We start from the raw sequence: 18,778 nt of genomic DNA on the forward strand, positions 1-18,778 counted from the left end.
ATCTGCAAGAAACCATCCAACCTCAGAGAGTACCAAGGACTCCACAGTTCAACCCTGAGCTACAAATAATTATCTTCTTCTACAGTTTACAGATTAACAGAGTTGGAAAGGATCTTGTAGGTCATCTAGTCCAAACCCCCGCCCAAGCAGGAGACCCTGCACCATTTCTGACAAATGGCAATCCAATCTCTTCTTGAAAGCCTCCAGTGATGAAGCTCCCACAACTTCCGAAGGAAACTTCTGTTCCATGGGTTAATTGTTTTCACTGTCAGAAAATTTCTCCTCATTTCTAGGTTGAATCTCTCCTTGATCAATTTCCATCCATCATTCCATTATTACTCTCGTGGTCTTGCTTTTGTTCTTGGTATTTTGTTTTTGAGTTTTTTTTCCTATTTTATATTTTCCTGATTTATATTTTATTATGGTTTCATTCTAAAACATTTTGGTATAACCACCTGGAATATCCAAAGATGAATAAAATAAGCTGCAATAATGATCTTTAAGGTATTTTCTCGCTACAATGCAGTAAGAAGACTGAAGAAATGAGCCTTCTAATTAAAACATACATTTGTAAGTTGCTGTAAGTTACATATGCCAACAATACTGCTTACTGACTACTCCGATTAGTTTACTGCCCCTACCTGCATACTGTTGATCTTATTGTCATAGCCATGATCTCCATGAAAATAGCACTTCCCGGTTATTTTCTTAAACACATCTCCAGGCCTCCTAAAAACATTACAAAGATTCTTGAATGTACCATCAGTTAATTTCTATAAACATTAAGGTTCAACTTCCAGTGGATTGAAGAAAATATAGCTGATCCACAAATCTCTAAAGAAACAAGGAACTTTTGTTTGCTTTCCCAAATGGTGGTTGAAGAGAGCAGCATTTTCAGCAAGCCACAATGACACAAAAATAACAACACACACACACAGTAATACCATTGTACAAACCTTGCCTCTATGTAGCTGCATCTCAGCAGCTGGAAAATACATGATTAATTATGTGATTAATGCCATTGCGTCATGATGCATGTTCCACATAGTTCAACCAATTTTGATGGCATATATTATGTGCTACCATCAACTTCTGTCAGAAGATTAGTGTCAGTCAATATGCATATCATAGGAGCATTTTATTTATAAGGTGCATTAGAGAGAGAAAAATCTCTCATAGAAATTCTAAAAGCAGTGTTATTTTTTTTCTTAAAAAATAAGAACATTTTAGTACATCTTGACTTAAACCTAGTGAGCTTTCAATGGCTGGAAAATACTGTTTTACAGGCTAAATCTGGCCTCCAAGTTGGCTATTGTCTACGGTCTGCTACCTAAAAATGTTTTTGTAAAATAAAGACGCTATGAACAGTAGGAAGTCTGGTCACCCAAATTATGTTAGAATGTTATAGTTGCTTAACTCAAAAGACACTATGAAATAAGGAATCAATGTTGCTCTTCTTATGTTTTTTAGCCAAAGTCTTACCAAAATATAAAAAAATAATCCATACAGATTGAGGTGCAGAAGTGTCATATCATAGCTGATTTCTTAACAGAGGCCCAAAATCACATCGAACTAATCAGTTAAGAGAGTTTGCAGATGACCTATTTGGTTAAGTGAGAGATCTACAGCAAATCAAAAGGACAAGAAAATTCGTATTTACTTGGCTACATGCCATCTTCTTTCCACCAACAAATGAATATCTTCAATTCTTCGGTTATTTGCATAATGCAAACGCTTGGGAAGATGTTGCTTCAGGTAAGGTTTGAAATGTTGGTCTGGCTTCTTGCACTGAAACAAAGGAAGCATGCTCAGAAAAGGGTTGTGCAAGACATTGACCAACCTACTTGCTAACTGGAAAAATCACTGTTTAGTGAGGATAAGCAGCCCCCGTTTTGTAGATATTGTAAGACCAGCGGTAAGACTAGCAACCTGGAGAAAATCTATCTATGTGGCCATGAAGAGTTGACATTGATTTGACAGTCCATAATCAATCAATCAAGACCAGGGCAGGGCAATTAATTTTCCCAAGAGAAAATGAGAAACTGGAATTGTTATGGAACAGTCAAAACCAACAAGGTTGTGAAAGTGTATAGGCAAGCAAGCACACACATGCACATGTAAATTGGAAAAGAAAATTAAAAGCAATGTAGTTCTATTGTATGCATTATGTACACTTATTTGCATTTGATTTAAAACTTCTAATTGACCTTATGTGGGTTTGGCAGGGAGCCTGGAGGCCATAAAAAGCCCAGATCAGTGGTGGGATTCCAATAATTTAACAACCGGTTGTCTGCCCTAATGATTTCTTCCAACAACCAGTCAACAACCGGTTCTCCCGAAGTGGTGCGAACTGGCTGAATCCCACCACTGGCCCAGATGTGATCAAGATCAAATGGTTCATTGATCTATCTCAGGGATGTCAAACTCAATTTCACTGAGGGCCACATCAGGGGCGGGGGGGCGCAGGATGGGTGTGGCCAGCTCAATCACTCATTGAAGCTCCATTTTTGGCTGCAACGGCTACCTGTAGACCTCTGCCAGCAAAAACGGAGCTCAGGGAGGCCACACAGTCTGCTGGGCTCTGTTTTTGCTGGCAAAGGGCTGCAGGAGTCTGTCATGGCTGAACACAGAGCCTGGGTGGGCCACGCACAGCCTCTCCGAGCTCCGTATTCACTGGCAGAGGCCCTGTGGGCCGGTCCTTTGCTGTTTCTAGAGTGGCCTCCGCGGGCCAATCCTTAGCACCCAGTGGACTGGATCCAGCCCACAGGCACTGAGTTTGACAGCCCTGATCTATCTTGTATCCTAGCATCAGCAGCTCCAAACTAGCTTTTATCCATCATTTAATTTAGTTTCCTCTCTCCAGTGAAAACGTTGGGAATTAAAACTGTTAATATTTGTGGATATTCTGCAGTGCCACAGCCCAGTTCTGCAAAACATGGTTAGAACCTCCACAACCATTATACAACTTTCTCCGTGGTATCTACGCTTATGAGAATTCCTCTGAGAACACTCTGAATCTTCACTTAAAGCCACACCCAAATTAATAAACCCAACCTTCCTTCCTTTCTTTCTTTCTTTCTTTCTTTCTTTCTTTCTTTCTTTCTTTCTTTCTTTCTTTCTTTCTTTCTTTCTTTCTTTCTTTCTTTCAACAACCTCATAATCCCTTGCAGGATGGAGTATAGGCAACTGAATGGAGCAAACAGAGTGTTTAATGGCCGGATATCCTTCCTGCCACCAATGTGGAGTTTTCTTCAGCAGAAATATTCTCATTGTGCCCAGAGAGAGAAATACCTGCTTCTAGCTAGGATTGAACTCACAGCCTCCGGATTGTGAGGCAAGAGCTCCACTTCTAGGCCACCCACCACTCCTAATTAACAAATTATTCAGAGCAATTTAAAAATTGTGCTCTAGGTGATACTTAGGAGATACTTACTGTGAGATTGGCCACAATGGCTTTGGGGTCAACTGTTACATGGATGTGGAGATTTCAAACAGAAAGAGAAAGAAAAGTAAAAAATATGCCAATAGCTGAGTTTTCAACACATGAATGTTCATAAGTAATTAGCTGCATTAAACTAAACTACAAGTTTTGATTTTTTTTTTCTCCCAGTGGAATCACTGTAGGGCTCACGGAAGAACATAGTAAAAAAGTGAAGTTCAGATCTCAAGATGAACAACTGCTAGCAAGCTTGGTCCACTCTAGAACCTACACAATTTTGTTTGCAAACATTTGTAGAAATGCATCAGCTAATTTCTCTTGGCTCATGGCTCTCGGGATTTAATTTATTGTGAAGTAAAAAAAATTAGATCTCAGATATTTTCAAATATCTGGCTCTATTTAAAAACCAGTCTTATCAATTAGGTAAATTTACCCAACTTATCAATCATGTAAAAGAACAATTGTTTTTCTAAACAGTAGCTGTGTCTCTCTGAAGGTGGATGCACCTTTATAAATACGTTCCTTGCCATCACATCTGTTGGAAGCCAAGGTCAGAGACAGCACAGAAGAAAGTGGACACATTTCAAGCTACAGGGTGAATGCAGAACGGTAAACTTACATTTAACATTACTATTAGCTTTGGCACGAATACGCCCTAGAGTTCCAGGTATCAAAGTTATGTCATCCACGTTAGATAGATAGTTGCTCAAATATTCAGTTCTTTCACAAGTAACATCTTCCATTCCTACAGAATAAGCAGTACCATTGCATTATTGAAAGAAGTATGCATAGACATTTGCTATTGAAATGTTAGTTAATGAGGTACATTTAGGTCTCTTTCAGCTTTAAAAGACATATTGTTCATGGTATTTGGTCTACAACCTATACAACCAAAAGTATTTTGTGGTACTTCCTTTCATGTTAGAAGAGTGTGATCCTTTAGATTTTACAAATTTATAGTAACAATTTTTTTTAATGGTGAGAAATCAGAGAAAAAAAAATCTTAAAAATGGAATCCGGTTATGCATGTATTAGTCTAAGCTTGTTGTTTAACCCAGAAATAACTTCCACAAATTTAAATGATGCTGAAAAGTAACTACCATTTCGGCAATTAGAAAACATTAATGCACTGGATTAAGTTTTAAAGATTAAAGTATTCCCACAAGTATAGTCTAAGTAGTCCAAGTATAGTCTAATAAGAAAAGGATTCTAAGCCCTGAAGTTCTGAACAGCAGCCAAGAAGTCTTACCAAGTTAGCCATTGTGCTAGTCAAAAATGTGAATTAGAGAATAAAATTATAAGAGATCATCAAGCCTCTTTATAATCAGCTAAAACTATTTTTGAATTTTTAAAAACCCAAAGTCTGCATTATGATTTAGCTGTTCAGAAATCCATTCACAATCAACCTGTTCTAAAAACTTTGTACGTTATCTTAGGCTGATCACATACTATGTGCTGGCACATAATAATTTCTACATCTAAATACAATTTCAGTTCAAATACAGTTCAGCTTAATAGCCTCAAAGGTGCTTTTTCAAGAGGCAACTGGACTTTCTGTGTTTTGCCTCGAAGATGTTTCGTTCTCATCCGTCTTCAAGGAAACATCTTCAAGGAAAAACAGAGAAACTCCAATTGCCTCTTGAAAAGGCACTTTTGGGACAACCAGGACCTGGATGGCTGAGAATCTCTACAGATGCTCAATTTAACAGATTAATAAAGTGCTTTCCAGTAGAAATGAAGACTTTTCTATATCAAAACCAAGGGAAACTTTTTTAATTACCATGATCACCCACGAAGATAATGTTGGCACATCGGTGTAAGTTCAGCTGCTTTAATCCATCCATTAGTTGCCCAAGGATCTTGTCAATATCTCTTAGTGGACCTAACATCTATATATACACACATATTTACACAAAGAGGGAGAATTAACCTTCTTTTTAAAACTATCATTACAAGTTTTACACTATCAGACCGCCCTTTCCTTTGATGGTATGTTTACATAAACTGCTATAATTATATCAGTTGTATTATACTTTATTCTATTATATTAATCTCTCTGAAGCACTGCTTTGCATCAAATGCCAATATAGTCCAGAATTATGGTTCTCGAATGACTAACCAGAAGTTTTTGGGGAAAAAAAGAAGACTTGATAACAATAAATTCATCCACATTATTCCTTAGCAGCTGTTTTCAGAGATATTCTGACTCATCCCTCTGGGTAAGTGAAGTTTGGAGATGATTTATAGTTTCTATTTTTCAGGTATTTATTCTCTTTCATTATATTATTATCATGAGAATTATGAGAATATTAACATATTTGGTGTATCTTATTATATTCAAAACAGCATGATCAGTACTAATAAAGAAATAAAGAACAAATTAAGATTTTCCATAAAACCTGTAATGTAGACTCCAACTCATATGAGAAATCATTCATCTTAGAGAGTTAAGCAAACTCAAAGAAATTCTAACAAGCTTACAGTTATACTGTAATGTGCACCCGTGGTCTTCTGGCGTTAAAAAATATCACACTTATGCTGGATCAATTTTGAGCATAAGCTCATCTCTAGAAGCCATGTTCTAAAATAAAGAATCAAGCATAGAACCAAGATAATTTTAAAAGAGAGAGATGGGTCACTTCAGTTCATGAAGTTCTTGGATAATAGTTTTCCAACCTTAATTTCTAACAGTACATTTATTTTAACAAGCTAGAAGATGGGAATCCATGTAACCTGCAGGTTTTATGGACCTCACTCAGTGAATGATTTTTTTAAACAAAATTGAGGAGTCCTTTATTTAAGAATGAATGCAGCTGGACATGATTTATATATAAAGCATGACACAGGAAAAGCTTCTTTCCATTCTCTCTTCCCTTTCAGTGTGAGAACGCCAGTATTCATTACAGAGCACATTCCTCAATCCCAATTGAGTGCTTTGGATAGCTCTCATTTGCTAATTTTAAGGGAAGATTTGTCTTTGATGATGATATTATGGCATTCCCAAGATAAAAAGGATAGCACATCCCATTTATATCCTATGTCCAAATTCATCACGAAAGTTTGAAGAGACATTTCATACACTCAAACATCAACTTGAATCCATGGCTATAGGTTCCCTTGGTCAACCTTTCATGCTCTTAATCTATGTTTAAGCCATATCCATGTCCCATACAGATTCTATATACAGCATGAAGACACCTTATAGATACAGGACTTCCTTACAATCATATTTTCATTCAACTTGATCACTGAGTATGAGTGTCCAAATAGATAGCAGCCTCAAATAAATTTCCTTTGAACTTCCTGATATTCATTGCTTCAAAATATTCATAAAGCTTCAAGCATCCTCCAGCATTGGAAAAATTTGATACCATACAGTTATCGCTCAAGAAATAAGAAAGGATCACAGACCAATTCTTATGAACCAGGCTTTATTTGATGTCTCCCGCTAAAGGAAACTAGTGATGTCATGTCATGTTGTGAACAGGAGTAACCTGGCAAAATTTAACAGAACAGAGTTGGAGGGGACTTTGAAGGTCTTCTAGTACAACCCCCTGCTCAGGCAAGAAACCCTATATCATTTCAGATAAATGGTTGTCCAATCTATTCTTTAAAACTTCCAGTGTTGGAACATTCACAAATTTCTTCAACCCATTGCAAATTTTACAAATAGAACTTTCCAGAGAGCCAAATAATCAGTTCTAAGAAATTCATTTTGGCTGGAAAAAAAAAATAACTGTAAGGAGGGTGACAATAAGCATGATTCTACAGGCCAATCCAATATTATCTACCTGTGGGTGGAACAGTCTAAATGGATTTTTTGCACCTGAATCCTGTGTTATTTAAAAACAATAGTTAAGAAGGATTTAAAGATTGCACCAAGAGACAGAGAATGCTGCCCAAAGAAGAGTGGGAAGAAGGAAAATGTAAACATCAATTGAACCCAACTTCTTGATGGCAATCTGTGGTTGTTGCCTTTCAAGATGGCTGCACTGAAAGTTTGATTTGGAAGAAGTTCATCCCAAAGTTGGGAGGACAAAAAATAATCAAGTTGTTTAAGAGTCTCAGCAGTTGATATGTACCAGGTTTGAAAACTTACTTTGTTCCGACGGGATTCCGCAGACAAGTGTTCCATTCTAGGTACTTTTCGTCTTCTCTTGGAAGGAGCAAAACGTCTTTTCTGAATCCTCTTAGTACTGATTTTTCTTTTAGGTCTTTTAGATGGAGTAAGAGGAGACCCAAAACTACTCTCCTGTACTGACGGAGAGAGATGCTTGGACTCAGAAAAAGCTCATCTCAACATCAGATTGTTAAAAACTAGCCGCCTCTAGGACACGGTATACCAAAATTCTTGGTTCAAACCATTTAATACTGGGCTTATGGTCAAGTCAAGGACAAGGTTGAAAAGAAGAATTTAATTTAATTAGAATTTAGTAGTCCTGGGGTCTGTGGGAAACAACACTCTGAAGAGGATGTCTGGTTTGTTTGTTTGTTGGGAGGGGGAAATACTCTTTTCATGTTTATCAAGAGAAAGAAAGCATCAGTAGTAGCTATTGCTATTACTGGACGTCCAACATACTTACGTTTTAAATTGTACTAACTTATCAATGCTTCACTATTTAAATAACAGTAAGATTCCAATTCTCTTTTGCTGGAGAGAATAAATTAAAATTGTTCATATAATATTTTTTCTATTGTTGAATTCCCAGTCACTATCAACTCCATGCAACTGGAGGCATGCCCAGTTTTTAAAAGACCTCCAAGAAGGCATGGCATTATTAACTGGATAATGCGGAAGGCATAAATATTGACCTGTCATTCATTTTGATCTTTCATGGGAGGGGAGAGGGAACACACTGCATTTGCCCCTTGTATGATAGGATATCCTTAGATTTAGCTATATGCTTTCCACGATTATTGTACTGTGACATGTGAGGAAAGGCTTTAAAAAAAACTAAGGGAGGGAAAGATATGAATGAACCATGTATTAAGAAGAAGAGAAATCGCCTGAAAACAACAGAGCTGCAGTCCCAAGCAGTGCAGAGATGCTGGATGCTGTTCAAACTGATCTTAAAAAGAAGCGACTTTGCATGCAACTCCAATTGACAGCTACAATGAGAGTTCTTGGCAACTTTTAGGATCAGATTCTCCGAACAGAGAAAGATAACACATACAGAAAGATAATGCAGCTTGTTTATTTTTTAAAAAAAATGGAGAAAGAAAGAAGCGAAGAGAAGGGAAGTTGAAAATTGGCAAGGATTTACAAGGCCGGTTGCTCCTATCTGCATAGCCATTCACCATCTTTGCTGTTCCAATCGCAGAGCCATGTTCTTGGAAGATAATAATATTTTTTTAAAAAAAAACAAACCAGTATTACCATTTGCCATGCTTTTTCTTTGCTCTTGGATAAACAGTTGGAAAGGAAATGCTAATCCAATTCCATTTGTCTCTCTCTCTCTCTCTGTGTCTCTCTCTCCAGAAAGCAGCTTCGGTTTTCTTTAAAAAAACAAAACAAAACAGGAGAAGAAAAAAGAAAAAGAAGAGAAGAGAAGAGTTCAAGCTTCGTGCAGCCTTGATGAAAGCAGCAGCAGTTGGAGGAAGGATTCTCAAGAGTTTACTCACTCTTTCCAAGAGAAGCGCAGCCAGAGTTTTAACTTATGCCATCAAGTGGGTCTAATAATAAGAACCCCCATTCCAGGGTAGCATGTTAGAAGAGCAGCAGAGCAGTCCTTAAGTCCAAGTCACTGATCATGGTAAACAGAATTGGTACAAAACATTCACAAAAGGGATAGCTTCTCTTTCTTAAGAAATTAAAGCTAGGAAGAAAGCCAAAACTGTATTAATCAGCCAGATCTTAGCTTTACGTTGGAAGAATGAGATCAATAAAAGCTGAGGATGATGACACACCTAGAACTGAAAGAACTAGTCAAATACTTGAAACAAAATGTCTCCAAATAGGACATTATACACTAAGATATAAGGGGTGAATGTGCAATGTTTGTCAGACAGAGGATTTTCCAAGTGACTGGGCTAAAAACACAAAAACAACAAGTAGATATGAGACCAGAGAACCATGACTGGATATTTTAAAACTGTTTGCCCCACTGTGGCTCTGGTTTTATTTATTTATTATGAAATTTATTTGATGCCCATCTCGTATCTAATGACTAGTTGAGTTACATTAAGAAGAAAAAAAGGAAGACCGATCCCAGATCTTTGTGCATTAGCTGTCATTATTGGGATCCAGACTCTACAAAACCTACTTCGACTTTACTACCCACATACAGATTGCTACTTAATCAATTGATTGGTTGAAGTTGCAAGCTGATAGATCAAAAATGGGTCTAAAAGTTCCTTGCATCATCAACCTCCACCTTGAGTTTAGCAGTAAAGCATTTCTAGGGAAACTGACTAGAATACCTCTGGATTAAGGGGGAGGGGGAATAAGTTGCCCAAGTAAATCAATTTACCAACGGAAGTCAGCCTATCATGTAGAAAGTGCTCTCCTTGTCAGTCAGTACAGTACGCTGAGCTGAATACTAAATATATAAACAGAAGAGATCAAACTTCAAAGCTTGATCTCAGTAGGGAGGCACAACTCATTACTAGGGAGGTCAGAAGGGAAAAGAAACTCTCATATTCAATATTTTGACTTAGTTGGCCAACCTGGAGCCTGGCCCAGGCCACTGGACTTCATTAACTCCAATCAGCATGGCCAAGACTAAGCTGAGAAGTCAGTATCACTGTCTATTAAAATCAAAGCTAATCTTGCAGCCATGTTAATTCTACTTTACATTCCTCTTGGAATGGAGGGGTCCCTCTTGGTCTCTGAGCTTGGTTGTTTTCCTGCAGACGTCTTATTACCCAAACCAAGTAACATCATCAGTGCTAGTCTGGTTTGGGTAGTGAAACACCTGTAAGGAAACAACCAAGCTCAGAGAACACCAAAGGACCCCATGTTTCAACCCTGAGTTACAAATATTCTCCTTTATTGGTCCTCTTGGAATGACTTTGTAAATTATCTTCTGAAGCAAGAGTGATCTTGGATCTCCATATATTACTGAACTCCAAACCTCATCAACTGTCTTGGCAACATTTCTTGTCTGGCAATATGTGGAGGACAACTCTTTTAACCAGCCTAATTTTTCGTGGGGGATGAGGGGTACTGTTTTGTTGTGGTTGCCCTTGTTACAGCATTAAAAAAAAAGGGGGATTAGAGGGTAAATGCATTCTGCAGATGACAATCTTCTGCAGATGATAATTTTTCAAGTGAAGATTACATTTATTTCATTTGAAATTTATGGTTTATGATTCGTGCTACAAATACCATCAAAGGTAACCATTAAGAACATATAGATAGCAAAATACAAACAAAACATTGCTACAAGCCATATCCTGAAACTATACCCACAATGCACATACACATATGCACACACACACAGTAGTAACCATCCTAGCAATAATTACATGCGATCTTCTTCACGTACAATTCTGGATAGGTGGCATTTCTTCATCTTAACACCCAAATCACTCTAAAGTTTAACCTGTAATGGACTTTAAAAGCCTTGTGTATATTTTCCTTTGCCTATTAATAATAATCCTAATAACTTATACCCTAATAATCTGAACTTCTATAGTGATGCAGTAAAAAAAATCATGTTAACTATGATATGACTACGCTTTGAGTTCACAACATGGTTACAGTATTTATACAGTTCCTAAACTAATAAAAATATAAAAACACATTGAAAATTGTAAAATATTTCATAATTACCATTTTAACCTAATATAGATGCTATTTTAGCTTGCTTTCACATTACAAGAGATTTTTCACATCAGGAGAAATTTTAGGGGTCATAATCAATTAATATGACCTCAATTGGGTACAAAAATAATTATTTAAGGAATTGGGAATTGGAGTCTTCTAAAATTTGTTTCCCAGTTCTATTGATTAAACATCTTAACTTCTAATAACATTTTGCCAGCTCAAAACAAATAGGTGGAATAGGGTTAGGAAAGAGGAAATAATTGCTTTTGATTGTCAAATGACAATATTATTGAAGCTTGAAAAGGGTCAAGATGATCTCCACAGCAGGAGGATACTTCCGCAACAGTGAGGATGAGGTCTATAGACAATTCCAGCTCTAAATTTAGCAATATTGTTTTGTTCCCGGACTACCTGGGTTTTTTTCCCCTCTTTCTGCTAAGAGTTTCCTGATATATTTACAGTTCCTTATATTCTTTCAAAGAATCGTGTCCAGATGTAAATCAGAACATCTGTGCAATTTCCACAGAAAGGCTAATTTCTATAAAGGTTCATAAAGAAACTTGAAGCCAAACCTATTGTGATATATGAGGTGAATATTTATTTAATTTGATTTGCCAATCACTTACAAGATAATAGGTATAAGAATAAACATAGTTATGAATACATGAAATGGATACATATAAGAAAAATAAAAGAAACAATAGGACAGGGATGGTAGGCACGTTGGTGCGCTTATGCACGCCCCCTACATATGTCTCTTCTCCATTTTCTCTCAAGGGAAACAACAGCTTTATGAGTTGAGGGCTGAACATTTCAGTGAGGGGAAGGGAATTATGTACCTTTATCTCTGCCCCAAACAAATAATTGCAACTGTTCCATGTTGCTTCTGATTCTTATCTGACCTTCAGTCACTATGATACCAATTGCAGGAAATAATCTAATTTGGGACGAATCAAAGCAGGGCTCTATAGACTGCAGCTGGACTTCACTGCCAAATAAAATAGTTGCAAAAGCCAAAATTTGTTTTCACAAATCTGCACCTTAGGAGGAGAATTTACTGTCCCCACCTCCAAGGCTGATGCTCAAAAAGGGTGGAGATGACCTCTACAACAAGATGACTCTTCTACAACATTGAGAATGAGGCCTGTAGCCAATTCCAGCTCTAAATTTAGCACTATTATTTTGGTTCTGGACTCCCAAAATATACTGAGAGCTGCAGAATCGAGTGTTGCAATAACCAGCTGGGGATTCCCAAGAGCCAAAGATATAAGAGATAGATCCCTCAAGGGCTATCAATAAACGTAGTGGCCAGGAAAGAGCAGAAGCTGACATCCAATACATCTGCAGAGTACAGATCTGAAGAAGGGTGTTGTACCATAAATGTTTCTACAGTCTTGGAATAAAATCAGGAAACTTGGATTTAAATAATATAATTACATTAAGATTTTTGAATCGCGTTGCTGAAGAAATCAATCCTCTCCTTGTCCTCAGATATAGACTTCTTAAAAGCCATTTCTTTATCCAAGAGTGAAACTGTGGATAAAACGCTTGCAACACTCTGATTAACCTTAATAGGCCCATCAGCAGAGGCATAAAATTGTTTTCAATGGTGGCAGGGATCCACCAGTTTAGCAATCTCAGCCTGGAGCCACAACCCAACACTGATCTATTCTTTCCATGTTCTCCCAACCCTGTTGGAGCTGTTTGTTTAAGCAGTTCTTATGTGGCTGGGAGGATATTCCCTCAGAGTCTATGATCAAAGGTTAACTGTGTAGATCTTCCCTGTGGAACAGCACTTTATTAGGACGTGAGGTAACAGAATAATTAACCTCTGTGCTTGGAACTTGGAAAAGTTTTTTTCTCAAACTTCACATTGGCCCTGGATTCACGGGGAAGGAAAAGGAAGACAGTATTACGGTTTCAGAGAATTCCTTGCCCCAAAGCCAGTGCCAGAGTTCAGTGTGAATTAGGTCTCTGCCCTAGATTTCAAGGCCAAAGTACGGGATCAACATAATGTATAATTGGGCCTCAGCCACTCAAGTGGTTTGATTATGGATTTTAACTGGAGGGAGATTCCACACAGCCCATTTAGTGATCATGCAATCTTCCTTCTATGCTTTAAAGCAACATTTCTCGATTTCAGCAATGTTAAGATAGGCGGATTTCAGTCAGCATGGAGAATTCTGGGAGTTGAAGTCCACCTGTTTTTAAGTTGCTGAAGTTGAGAAACCCTGCTTTGTATTATCCTTGTTTCTACCCTAGTGGCCAACATCATTGACTAAAGGCTGCAGTTAAATAAGCCTCTTGACTGAGCACATCATTGCAGAAAGCAAATGTGGCATAAACAATTTGTGTGAAATTATTGAATTGTTACAAAACATGGAAAAAATGCTCCTTTCACACCACAATGCTTTAAAAAAAAAACAATTAGTCAACCTTGATTATATCTAAGAGTAGACCTGCAAGCCTGTGATGAAAATCCTAGCTCTGTCAATGCATACATATACACAGCCACACATACAGAGACACAGATCGCCAGTCCCTGAAACTTTAAGCAGATGGATAATGTTATTAACAGTTTAATACTCTCTATAAATGTAGTATCTATATTTTTCAGCTGGTCCTATTTCCTCTGGAGGCTTATGGAGGTGAACAATTAACTAGCTTTCAACCAGTTGACTCAGGACTAGCAATACAGGTTCATGTGAATATGGCAAAACCAGGTATCAGATTTGCATTCCACTTATGGGCAAAGATGAACTGTACTAACCTCAGAACTAAATGGACCATATCGATGGCCAGCCATATCTGGTTGGTCAGAATAGAATGCATACGCGTAAGGCCTGAAAAGAAAGGCAGACATCAGCAAGTTTTATTTAGCATGCAATTCTCACTTTCCAATACTGCAATCCCCTAAAATGATAAATTCATTCACCCTGTCCCTCTGAATAAAATGAATGGTTTCATTGTATTTAGAGATGGTGAAGAAATAAAAAATAAAATGCATATATCCAGTAAATTATTGCTGAAACCTTTCAACAAAGGTAAACGAAGCCCGTTGGCTGGAAATTAACAATAATAGTTCCAATCATGAGGATAAGCTTGCTTGATTTTGCATGACTCTGAGGGCGTCTGGTTGGGGTTTATGAGATCTCTGGGTTTTTATGACGCTCTCTACTGCAGGGATATCAAACTCGGTTTCATTGAGAACTGCATCAGGGTTGTGTTTGACTCAGGGGGCCAAGATGGGCATGGCCAGAGTGGGTGTAGCCAGCTCAATGTCAATCATGTCGCGTGCCTGTGGTGGCCCCAATGCTCTGCCAGAGAAAACGGGCTCCCAAGCTCCGTTTTCGGCAGCGACAGCCTCCTGCAACCCTCTGCCAGTGGAAATGGAGCCCTCCTGAGCTCCGTTTTCTCTGGCAGAGGCACTGCTAGTTGGTCCTTCACTGTTTCCAGGGCAGCCCCACAGTCCAGACCTAAGCACCCTGTGGGCCAGATCTGGCTCTAGGTCCCTGAGTTTGACACCCCTGCTCTACTGGATCAATATTCAGCATGAGTTTTAGGAAATCCTGACTCTACTATCAGTCTGCCCTGACAGAATTCTAATAACTTTTAGGATACAAACTGTGAGGTTTGTACATGCAAAGCTGGAGCCCACTAAATACTTGCTCCAGGCTTTGCTTGCAGAAGTCTCCTGTCAACTTGCTGAAACAGAACCAGAGATGCTTCAGACAGTAATCTCTCCTCAGGAGTTAAGATGCAAGCAACCAGATCCACATGTAATGAGTTCAAATTGAGTTGAATGCTTTATTTGGCCAATTGTGATTAGACACACACGGAATTTGTTTCTCTGGTACAGAAACTCTCAGTGTACATGCAAAGCAACAGAATAATAATACCAACAAAAGAGAGGAGTAAAGAAGCTAATAAGTAGGATAAATAATAATACTACAGCCACACTAAATGGGTAAGTATCCATAGACATTAGTCAGCACTGTGAGAATTAGGAGTTCAGCAGAGTGATGGCATAAGGGAAAAACTGTCGCTGTGTCTAGTTGTTTTGGCATATAATGCCCTATAGAGCCACGGTGGCACAGTGGTTAGCGTGCAGTACTGCAAGCTACTTCTGCTGTAGCCAGCTGCCTGCAATTTGGCCGATCGAAACTCACCAGGCTCAAGGTTGACTCAGCCTTCCATCCTTCTGAGGTGAGTAAAATGAGGACCCAGATTGTTGGGGGCAATATGTGGACTCTGTAAACTGCTTAGAGAAGGCTGTAAAGCACTGCAAAGTGGTATATAATGCTATTGCTATAGCGCCATCCCAAGGGAAGGATTTGAAACTGTTTATATCCAAAATGTGAGGGGGCTACAGAGTCCTCCTTCTGACCCACACAATATACAGGTCTTCTATAGAAGGTTGACTACTTTATTGTATTGTATATATAATACAAGAAACTCTCCAGATTCCCTGCCCTTCCCTGGGTACAAACAGATAAAGTTCCATAGAATTTAACAGGAATTAGTACTAGGTCTCTTGCAGCTGAGCAATGACTCTAGGCTATGTCCCCACTTGATCCCTCCTTCTTGCCTGGATGGTAGTTTCCCAACCCCCAGGAGCATTCAGGACTTTCCCTTTCCTTTTCACTTTGCTGGGATGAGGCAAAGCTGGGTTATCGTGGCAGAATGGGAGCAAGTTCAGGCAGGGTTCTGACCTTGTATACACTCTTGTTTATGGGAAAAACAAAAACAAAGAATCAAAAAGTTGCCACTTCATATATTTTTCCAGTGATGAAACAGTTCAGTGTTCTATTTTGTAACTTCATTAAAACATTAGAAAGTATGCCAAAAGAGGCACAAGCTCTTGGGAAAACATTTAATAATTATCTTTAAAAGATGGGGAAAGGCTATAATTGTTCCTTCTTGGACTCTTCCCTCAGAGCAAAATATGATGCCATGTATTCTCAATTACCCAATTAAAAAAATCTTGATAACTGCCCAATTCTTGGATTATTACTCTAAATAGGAACAATGGAAAACCAATATATCAACAGTTTTAACCCATGTAATTAAATTTCCCCAGTACAACATATACATCATTAGCTCATCAAGCAAACATATATGTCTCATCAAAATTCAATTTCTACCAAAGGTATCAATTACACAGTCATTGCATTGCTATGAAAGTAAGGGAGGAGCCAGAGAAAAGACCAACCTTTCAGTATCTGCCATAGCTAGCCACTGCAGTATGGTTAATACTCTCCGTTCATAAGGGATCACGCTAAATCAAAACAGACAGAAAAAGGATGAAACCTCAGCTAGATTATTGATTTCTTAGGGTCTTACAGAGTTCGTCATTAAGATCAGGTGTTCCATTGATGAACTTCACATGGTGATTCTTCTTTAAGCCATATTTACCTCAGAAATGTCTGCCTATTACAAATCAGATTAGCTGAATTGCCTCCTCAACACCAAATCCCAGGAATCATGGTTACTAAATGCTCAGCTTAAAAATATGTCTTTCTTTTCTTCAGAAATATTAAATATGGAAGAATGACCATAGTCCCTGCTAGTTGGCAAACTTTCTTCTCTACTGTGTGACATTTGATGGGATTATTAAAGTGTCATGTTGAAAAATGAATAGGATTTTTTTCTTAATCAAGAGAGACCATATTATATTAAATATTATATTAATATTAAAACTGTTGTGGTCCACCGGCTGTCTGTGGAGCTGGCAGCAGAGTCGGAAAGTGGGGAGGAACTTGGGCCAGTCCGGGAGTCTGGGGAGGGCCCAGATGAGGGATCCGTGTCTGACACAGAGATGGGGCCAGGGCCATCTGAGAGTTATGTACTGAGTCCAGAGCCTCCAAAATCTGACATCAGCAAGGCAGAGGAACAGGGGGAGCCTGTTCCCAGTGCGTGTGTGCACAGAGCTGCCAGAAGGCAAGAACAGTTAAGACAAAAGGGGTGACTTGGGAGTAAGGCTTGGAGATGATTTGCCTCTCCCATAAGACATAAAGGATGAGCAAAGGGACATGAGTCTTTGCAGGAAGCAACTTTGTTTGTTCTGGTTGGTTTAAAATCTGAAAAGTTGACTTTGTGCTCCATTTGGCCTTGTACAGCTAATTGACAATTTAGTCATTGGTAGCATTTCAAGGAAGATAAAGATGGGTGCTTATCAGCCTTATCTCAAAAAACTCTGTGGTAGACTTCTGTTGGGACTATTCACAAACTATTTGGGACTCATTACGGGCTGTGAATGCATATAATTCACAGCCACTGAAATAAAAAGAGGGTTTTGGGGACTAAGCGTGTGATTGATACTGTCTCAGGAAGCCTTGGTCAGAACAAAAACTGTGTTCATCTAGTCAAGCCAAGTGGTGGGAAATTCATGATAAATACATGAAAGCATTTCCTTAAGAACATGTAGTTCAACAAATGAAATGTAACTCAACAACTGAACTTCGCTTCCCTATGATGTTTTAGCAGCTGTCAGCATAATAGCTTTAACTTAAAAGGAGGAATAACACATATTCACAGTGAATAAAACTATCAATGTCTACTTGGTATTGTGGCTAGATACTCCCTTCAGCATGACATATCGGTGGCTAAGTAACATGCCACAACAAGAGCATGCTGTTTTTACATACAGATACTCCTTGACTTATCACCGGAGTCAAAATTATAACAGACTCCACCGCCCACCCCCCAAAAAATATATACTTACAATCTGGATTTGAAGTCCAATGGCCTCTCCCTTTGGTGGGAGGTCACATGATCACATTTTGAATGCTTGGCAAACAGCCTGCATTTAGGACTCTTTGCAACATTCTGCAGTCATGTGACTACCATTTATCATTTTTCTCAAAACCGGCATTTATTTCCGGCTTTGGACAAAAAAACATTCATGGCAGAAAATGGTTTGCTTAACAACCGCAGCATTCAGTTAACTCAGGGGTCTCCAACCTTAGCAATTTTAAGACTTGTGGACTTCAACTCCCAGAATCCTCGGCCAGCTTTGCTGGCCGAGGAATTCTGGGAGTTGAAGTCCACAAGTCTTAAAGTTGCTAAGGTTGGAGACCCCTGAGTTAACTATCATGGTTACTTGCTTAAAGTTCACCACAAAATATCGTAAAATAGGATGTCCCATTTAACGGCCAGCATGATTTACAAACATAATTCTGGATATAAGTCATAAGTCAGCGACTACTGTATTCATGTCTTCCTTTTATTCATGCACCAGTGATGCCGGATAATATTGGTTGATACAGCAGACTAAGGTAGATTAGGTACTGTGACAAAGTACTTGTAAGTGAAGGCTGGATAATACCTTTACAACCGGAAGACATACATAATATTTTCATGATTGTAGTTACACTTTTACAAACTTGTAGAAAAACAAGCTATCTCACTCCAACCAACACTGTAGACCACTGATTTCTCATTCCTCGGTCAACTGATTCCTGAAAGAATGTTCAATTAAGCATTGCAGAAAAACACTATGAAACTAACTAGGTATTAAAAAGTAACAAAAGGAGCACATTCTAAATATAATTTAATCTCTTATGAAGAAG

At 38.4% G+C, this 18,778-nt stretch overlaps 1 protein-coding gene across 11 annotated transcripts in view; it reads right to left on the minus strand.

Moving 5' to 3' along the window:
* The window catches only part of ENPP2 (ectonucleotide pyrophosphatase/phosphodiesterase 2), a 97,963-nt gene that overhangs the window by 19,469 nt on the left and 59,716 nt on the right, over positions 1–18,778 (minus strand). For 6 of the 11 annotated variants that reach the window (XM_087931669.1, XM_087931667.1, XM_087931665.1 and 3 more), the window contains exons 10-16: positions 16,420–16,485; positions 13,978–14,050; positions 5,220–5,328; positions 4,059–4,184; positions 3,434–3,465; positions 1,661–1,788; positions 642–729 (exon numbers count right to left, since the gene is read on the minus strand). In XM_087931669.1, coding sequence (XP_087787795.1) covers positions 642–729; positions 1,661–1,788; positions 3,434–3,465; positions 4,059–4,184; positions 5,220–5,328; positions 13,978–14,050; positions 16,420–16,485 — 622 coding nt within the window. Of the gene's footprint in view, positions 1–641; positions 730–1,660; positions 1,789–3,433; positions 3,466–4,058; positions 4,185–5,219; positions 5,329–7,538; positions 7,692–13,977; positions 14,051–16,419; positions 16,486–18,778 lie in introns of all 11 variants that reach the window. The other 5 variants (XM_026703596.2, XM_087931664.1, XM_026703597.2 and 2 more) reach the window with 1 other exon arrangement.

The sequence above is a fragment of the Pseudonaja textilis genome, chromosome 3, assembly GCF_049901715.1.
Source record: "Pseudonaja textilis isolate UNSWEBS1 chromosome 3, rPseTex1.2, whole genome shotgun sequence".
In the NCBI taxonomy this organism is placed as follows: Eukaryota; Metazoa; Chordata; class Lepidosauria; order Squamata; family Elapidae; genus Pseudonaja; species Pseudonaja textilis.